Source organism: Theropithecus gelada, chromosome 4 (assembly GCF_003255815.1).
Source record: "Theropithecus gelada isolate Dixy chromosome 4, Tgel_1.0, whole genome shotgun sequence".
Taxonomy (NCBI): domain Eukaryota; kingdom Metazoa; phylum Chordata; class Mammalia; order Primates; family Cercopithecidae; genus Theropithecus; species Theropithecus gelada.
Genome location: NC_037671.1, coordinates 168,164,499 through 168,172,654, shown reverse-complemented (window position 1 = coordinate 168,172,654; position 8,156 = coordinate 168,164,499). Strand labels below are relative to the sequence as shown.

Genomic DNA, 8,156 nt, shown 5'->3' with positions numbered 1-8,156 from the left:
GCCAGAGGCACCAGCACTGTGCAATCCCAGTTTTACTTAGAGCCACCTCTTTTTTGTGGGGGGGGGGCATTAGTCCTCATTTCATGCCAGATTTTCAGTAGAGGCTCCCTGTTCTTCCAAATCAGTTCAGGACTGTAAGTAACATACCATATTCCAAAGACAGCTCCCCCAAGATGTGCTGCATAATCAAAAAATTTCCATCCCAGGATCATTCCTGCCGTATCCATGGCATTAATGGCTTTTAGGGCACTTCCTGCCGTGAATGTGAATATTGGAAGAAAATAATGGCAAGCCTCCCTTCCGGGATCTTAGTGTGGACGGCTGCGAGGATCATCACGGTGGCGCGAGATGCATCATGTCATTGTCCATATCTTCGTTTGGCCAACTTTACACATATAATTGACAAAATTGGAAATAACATCTGCAGATAGGTACACTGCCATGAACTGCTCTTGACCCAAAATGTTCACTATACTGGAAGAGAAGCTCCACAAAACATACATATTTGCTGCCATGTGAAATAAGGAGAAATGATTGAGTGTTGACAGCAACATTGGAGAACAACGGACCTTTGAGGCTGGATTAGATGTGAAATATCTGATCACTGTCCACTGTAGAGAAGGTACTCTCTATAAACAGAAAACAAGGACGTTTGCAGCTATGATACCTGAGTCCGCTGACCATTACTTAGGTTATTCCACCCCTTGTTAATCTCTTTTCTGAAGTCTCCTTTTTGTGGTCTTATGCTGTCCGACCAATCAGCTTTTATGCCATCGAAATAACTCTGGACCCTGGATTTCAGTAATTCATATTGCCAAATAGCAGCTGATCCAAATGCACAGCCTGTAAACCCAACAGTAAAAAAATGAAGGTTTTAGGAGAGTCCTTATAGGACAGGGAGAAAGATAAAAGACATGTTTCTTCCACCAGAGGAATCAAAGCACTTCTTTTGTATCCTTCACCACTTGTCCCCTGTCTGATCTTCGGGGTTCAACCTCACTGGGTTCTTTTCTGAATCCACATTTTTTCCTGAATTAATTAGTTAAAGCTGCGTCTGAGCAGCTGCGGCTGGGCTAGGGCCTCAATGAGCTCCTCGCAGCTGCTGCTGCCCACCAGTGGAGCCCACGCTGGACCACAGCCCCAGCCTCTCTGCGCCCAGCCTCGCCACTCCATTTTCCGGCTGAAAGAAAATTTTAGGCTGGGCACAGTGGCTCACGCTTGCAATCCTAGCACCTTGAGAGGCCAAGGTGGGTAGATCACCTGAAGTTGGGAGTTTGAGACCAGCCTGATCAACGTGGAGAAACCCCATATCTACTAAAAATACAAAATTAGCAGGGCATGGTGGTGCATGCCTGTAATCTCAGCTACTTGGGAGGCTGAGGCAGGAGAATCGTTTGAACCTGGGAGGCGGGGTTGCAGTGAGCCGAGATGGTGCCGCTGCACTCCAGCCTGGGCAACAAGAGCAAAATTCCATTTCAAAGAAAAAAAAAAAAAGAAAGAAAATTTTAGCGCCTTCATCCGATATCCCAGGGATTGTATTTGTGTGTGTGTGTGTGTGTGTGTGGTTTTTGTATTGTTTTGTATTGCCTTCTGTTTCCAGAAGGCAAAAAGATTTCTGGAAACACTGATATCAGTGGAGCCACCGCCTAAGTAAGCTTACAATAATTTATCATTCTCCAAAATTCATCAATCTTTTGTACATAGATCATATTAATTTGCTGTTACTGACATAGCAAAATGTCAGTCCACTGACTGGTGGCTTAAACCATATGAATTTATTTTCTCAAAGTTCTGGTGGCTAGAAGTCCAAGATCAAGGCATCGGCAGGTTTGGGTCCTCTGAGTCCTCTCTCCTTGGCTTGCAGTTGGCCACCTTCTTCCCATGCCCTCACATGGTCTTTCCTCTGTGTATGGACATTCCTGGTGTCCCTTTGTGTGTCCAAATTCCCCCTTTTTACAAAGACCCTACTCAGATTGGATTAGGGCCCATTTTAATGGCCTCATTTTAACTTAATCCCCTCTTTAAAGGCCCTGTCTCCCAAAACAGTCCTATTCTAAGGCACTAGGGGGTTAGGGGCTCAATATATAAATTTTAGGGGGACACACTACCACAGTGTAACCCATAATAGAGGTCAGACAGGTAAGATATGTGTAGTTGTGATGGAAACCAACTCTGGATCCTTCAAGTCTTTGATCCTGCACTAATTGCAGCAGTCATTCCAAGGGTGTGGTATTGCTGTGCTTTTCTGTTTTGGTGGATTTCTGCTTGACTTTTCCTACTTAACAGTTCCAACTCCGTGAGTTAGGAAACTAATATGGTAACGCTGCTAGATGCATTCTATATTTCTATCAATTATGCTTTTAGAAATGGGGCATATAGAGTGTGGGAGAAAGAGAGACAGAGGGAAGGAAGGAAGAGAGATTTTTAGCATTTGATTACATTTAAATGTAACTGTAATTTTTAATTAAATTTTTTGAGTTTAAATTTTTTTCAAATTAAAGTTTAATGTTTTTCATTTTTTAATTTTAAAATTTAATTCTAATTTTGGAGTGAATGGTTTTATATCATTTGTTGATCTCTCTCAACATTGGGCAATCAATACTTATATTTGTGTTAAGTAACATTTTATAATTTATATAACATTATATTTTTCATCTTAAAAATAATTATGGTCAACGACTTTGTAAAATAGTTTTTTAAAAACAATTTTGTGGCCGGGCGTGGTGGCTCATGCCTGTAATCCCAGCACTTTGGGAGGCTGAGGCGGGTGGGTCACGAGGTCAGGAGATCGAGACCATCCTGGCTAACACGGTGAAACCCTGTCTCTACTAAAAATACAAAAAATTAGGTAGGCGTGGTGGGGGGTGCCTGTAGTCCCAGCTACTCGGGAGGCTGAGGCAGGAGAATGACATGAACTCGGGAAGCAGAGCTTGCAGTGAGCCAAGATTGCGCCACTGCACTCCAGCCTGGGCAATAGAGCGAGACTCTGTCTGAAAAAAAAAAAGAAAAAAAATTGTTTTGGAGTTATCAAAAAGATTCACATTTTTTAAAATCCGAAAATTATAGAAAAGAACCACGTTCAGTAAACCCATTTTCAACAGGTAATAAAAACAAAAAGGAGACACCAATGCTGTTAGGATTTTGAGATGCACCATGCAGACATCAGGTTCAGAGTGGCTTCATCTTTATTAAAGTCAGAATTTGCATCTAAGAAAAGTTTCACATGATTAAATCAAGAGATGCAATACACTCAGGCTTTTCATGAAATTGACATCATTATTACAAATAGTGCTCATTTGAGGCAACTGTAACATTATTGCAATGAGAAACACCTGTCCCCTTTCCTCTCAGGTCCCTATGGTGGCTTAGGTTCATGATTACAGCCACCTTTAGGACTAAATACACAAAAGCCTTACTCTACATCTGCCCCTTTGACTTTAACATAGTTCTCAAAAAGAAGTGCAATAAACTTTTATTCTTTCTTGATTAGATGGAGTTACAATTGCCAAAATAAAAATCCAAGTTCCAATTTTGGTTTTAAAACTAGAAAAGGAAAAAATGTTATTATCAATAATGACTTTGGGAAGAATTCTTTAAAACACAGTGAGGGTGAGTTCTTTTGGAAACAACTGTATTCTATGTTTATACATATTTATATATAAAAGGTGTCCTCATTGGGGGCGGGGGGTGCTGATCCCACCAGTTCCTTTGAAGCCTTTTCTCCCCCACTGCCAATGCCGGAGGGGAATGAGTCTTCAATGGCGGCTCAATCTAGCTCTTGCGTTTAGGCTTGGATCTCATTCCAATTTAGGCTTTTCTTTCTCTTCTTCCATACCTAGAAATACAGGCAAAGTGTTTTATTTGAGCATCAGATTAAACTACGAGCAGTTTGTTTAATCTGGTTTGCTAACACTACTCACACATCCACTCATCTGCCCTCACTTCTCCCATTCACTCTCCTGACACACCCCCGTTTCCCTCCTAGCTAAGAAGGAAAGCCATGCACAACTTTCTCCAGAAACATCTTCTGTGACCTCTCTTCCCCACCCTTTCCACAGAATCAGGACACAGCATCTCTGGGACACACCCAGCTCCTATGGCCTCTGGGAGACAAGCCTGCAAGTTGATTCATGACTTGCTGAGTTTGCGTGGAAACCCCAGCTAGACTGCTTTTTAAACTAGCTTCTGGCAACATGAGGTGTGCAACTCATGAGTTTCAAACAGACTTCATTTATTTTTACTTTAGTCCTGTCCCTTCCCAAGGCAAGGACTTTGGATTTTAAAAAGCCATTTCTTTTTTTAAAGGTCCTAGAGAGTTTATTAGACAGAAGAACTGTTTATTTCCACACTCATGAATCTTAAACTGCAGTTCTCTCTCTATTCAACCCAATCCTGGTAGAATCATGTTTTTCTTCCTGAAGGACTTGTACGTACTGGACCAGTAAGACCCTTTGCCTATCGTCTGTAGAGAATAGTCAATGATGTTTCATGTTCCTGAAGATGAAAATGTTCATCATTTTTAGGAATTACAGTTAAATCTGGCAAGTGCTTCTTGCTTTTTTCTTTTTCTTGTACCTAAACATTTTTTGAATCTTACCAAATTCTCAGTTTCTTTGTTTCAATAGCAAAAATGAAACAAAATAACTTAAAATACCGCTTTGCAGGTTTTGTTAGTATTCTTTCATAAATTGCAAGCTTTCTGAGGGTAGGGCCCTTCCCTGTTTTGTTCCTGATTATATCCCCAGCACCTAACACAGGGTGTGTGTCTCATTGCAGGAGCTCAATTAATCTTTGTTGAATAAAATTAATAAGCAGTGAACACAGAGAAGACTTCAGAAGCCTGGACTAGTGGAAAGCAGTAGAACAAAATATGGGACTCCACAATATGAAAATTATGAAATTTAACCCCAGAGGGTCATAATGCTAGGGCTTACAATAGGAAGGACTTCCCCACCACATAACCCCCAGCTCCTGGTATATGTTTTGTGCTGTCAGAGTAGTGGTGGTGGAATGTGGGTAACGTGCTCTGAACGAATGTCCCCAGATGGTCTTTTATGTTTGATTTTCATGGCTAAGGAACTGGCAGAGATCTGGAGCACTTTTTCCAAAGTCCTTCTCAGAAATCCTATGAAGGAAAACTGAAAGTTGAGGAGTAAGGACATCTGACGGAAGGAGGAACAGGGTTGAAGGCAAGAAGGTACAACACGCCTTCGTTGTTGGGTAACCACGGAAAAAAGAAAATAGCACAGATTCAGCTCAAACAGCACATGTGTCTTGAACCTCAGCTCTGTCCCTATTCCCTCTCCTGTGGAGAGGCTATCAGGGGCTAAGAGCAATTTGCTTCTCTTTTTAAAGTCTGTTTTTTTCCAAAGCGTTCTGCTGCAGATGGGTTGACTTGGCAGCAGTGCTGGAATCTTCAAAAGCGCGGGTGGAGAACGGGGGTTATTCACTGACCTAGAGAGGGAAAATGGCTTCCCACCTACTTTAGTTTGGCAGCTGTGAGGTAGAGAGAAAAAATTAGACAGCTGTAAATAATGTCTGCAAGAACCAGAGATAAAATTTCCATGCAAAAGGCAGGAAGAAATCTATCACAAAGCAGAGGCAGGATACACTTTTGGGACCAGAGGAGACAAGACTGCAGGGCGCTGAGGGAGTCAAGTCACATGCCCTTCCTGCAGCCCGTGGGGAGGGCTCCACCAGGGGGCAGTGCTGGGACATTGCTAAGCCTGGGTGGGCCTGGGCGGAAATGACCTGTACGGGCAGCGGGAGGCGAAGAGGTGCAGGTTTCTGCACACATAGACCTCTCCTGTCTCCCGGCTAGCCTACTTTCTCTGTCCTCACACCAAACTTTTGGTTTTGAAAAGACTCATTTCTGGTCTTACAAAATGTAGCTTTAATAAGACTGGTCAGATATACCAAAATTGGGATAAAATCTTAGCTTAAGTACAGAAATATTTCAGCTGTGAATTGTGTCCGAACTGCCCTTCCCCAAACTGCTACATTGAAGTACTTAACCCTCAGTACCTCAGATTGGGAGAGAATGCCAAGGGTGTGGCTGGACAGCCATGTGCTAATGAAATTAGGTACGTGACTCACAGATCCAATCAACCTCCACAGCAGATGCCAAACATAGAGAGGTGGTTATGTGAAAAAGATCCACGGAGTGCCCTCTTGTCTGACTGCTTGGACCCCCGCGACTTGCATGGGAGGCCAACACGGTTTTTGAGAATTTTATACCAGCAGAAACATTGACAGCGTGGACTGAAAGGGACAGAGACAGGATGAAATGAAGGACCAATGACTTCAAAGATGGTTCAGCGACTGGTTCCTCCTTGGTTGTAGAGGGTGGAACTATTGCCCAGGGCTGTGGGGGTGGGGCTCCTGTGACCCTGCGCCTGGAAGGCAGGGCTATGTATCCCCTCCCCTGTGAGCCCTGAGGACAGAGCATCTAGCCAAAGAGGATTATTTTCAAGCCTTAAAATGGAATGGAATTTCCCCCGCTAGCTTCAGACTTGCTTGGGAACCATGATTCTTTATTTTTCCCCTGTAACTTCTCCCTTACAGAATGGGAATGTATATTCTATGCCTGTCCCACCATTCTGTTTTGGAAGCAGATATCTTTTTGTCTGGTTTCCCAGGTTCACACACAGCTAGAGAACAATTTTGCTTCAGGATGACTCATACCCTGAGTCTCATGCATACCCAATTTTATGATATTTAAGATGAGATTTTGGACTTGAGAGTTGATGTTTGAAAGACGTTTGGGGTTGTTGGGATGGCATATTTTCATGGGGTGAAGGACATGTATTCTGGTGGGGGGGAGTGAAGTATTATGAACTGAACTGTGTCCCCCGCTCCCAAATTCATACGTTGAAATCCTAACCCCCAGGATCTCAGAATATTACTTTACTTGGAGACAGGGTATTTACAAATGAGGTCATCAGGGTGGGCCCTAATCGAATACAACTGATATCCTTATACAAAGGGGAAACTTGGAGACTGGACTGAACATCAGTTAGAAGGCACTGGCTCTGCCATCACCTATTCTGGAGGGTCACTTAAGATTTTGGGGCCTCAGTTACCTTTGGTGAAAGGAAAGGGTCGGTTTCGATGATTTCCAATCTCTCAGCTGTAAGATTCTGCAATAATGTGAATTTTATCTTGAAGTTGTAGCTAACATAAGCTACCCAAGTAGACGGAGCTGAGCTATTAAAAACCATTATAGAAAAAGGAGGGTGGCTCCAATGCAATCTTTCTTCTTCTTGGGGGATTGTATGGTAACTGATGTGAAATAATCAGGATTGTAGTACTGTACTCCCATGTCCTCAATTCATCCTAACATGCTTCTTTTGGTGAGTGGTTTTCGACTGAACAGCTAACAGAACCAGCAGCTAATGTGACTGAGTAAAGTGGCCAGGTGAGAACGAGGGAAAGTTACTCATCTAAAGCAGATAACTGATACTCAATTCTTTTTTCTTTTCTTTTGTTTTTGAGACATAGTTTCACTCTGTGGCTCAGGAGGATGGAGTGTGGTGGCATGATCTCGGCGCACTGCAACCTCTGCCTCCAGGTTGAAGCGGTTCTCGTGCCTTAGCCTCCCAAGTAGCTGAGATTACAGGTGTGAATGCCGGCTCATTTTTGTAGTTTTAGTAGAGATGGAGTTTCACAAGGTTGGCCAGACTGGTCTTGAACTTCTGGCCTCAAGTGATCCGCCCACCTTAGCCTCCCAAAGTTCTGGGATTGCAGGTGTGAGTCACCGTGCCCAGCCAATGGATAACTGATACTCTATTCTAAACCATTGTCACCAGAAGAGAACAGTGGTCTCTGTGTTTCCAGATCTTAAAATATTTGCTAAGAAGGTGAAAATCTGGCCTTTATGTCAAATCTCCCAATTTTTTTTTTTTTTTTTTTTTGAGATGGAGTCTTGCTCTGTTGCCAGGCTGGGGTGCAGTGGTGCGATCTCAGCTCACTGCAACCTCTGCCACCTGGGTTCAAGCAATTCTCCTGCCTCACCGAGTAGCTGGGACTACAGGCACACGCCACCATGCCCGGCTAATTTTTGTATTTTTAGTAGAGACGGGATTTCACCATGTCGGCCAGGATGGTCTTGATCTCTTGATCTCATGATCCACCTGCCTCCGTCTCCCAAAGTGCCG

General features: G+C 43.2%; 1 protein-coding gene across 4 annotated transcripts in view; it reads right to left on the bottom strand.

Moving 5' to 3' along the window:
- Positions 1-556: 556 nt before the first annotated feature.
- AIG1 (androgen induced 1) overlaps positions 557-8,156 on the bottom strand; it is a 277,790-nt gene continuing 270,190 nt past the window's right edge. For 2 of the 4 annotated variants that reach the window (XM_025383419.1, XM_025383420.1), the window contains exon 6: positions 3,168-3,835. In XM_025383419.1, coding sequence (XP_025239204.1) covers positions 3,798-3,835 — 38 coding nt within the window. In that variant the 3' untranslated portion in view covers positions 3,168-3,797. Of the gene's footprint in view, positions 844-3,167; positions 5,497-8,156 lie in introns of those variants that run through there. The other 2 variants (XM_025383417.1, XM_025383421.1) reach the window with 2 other exon arrangements.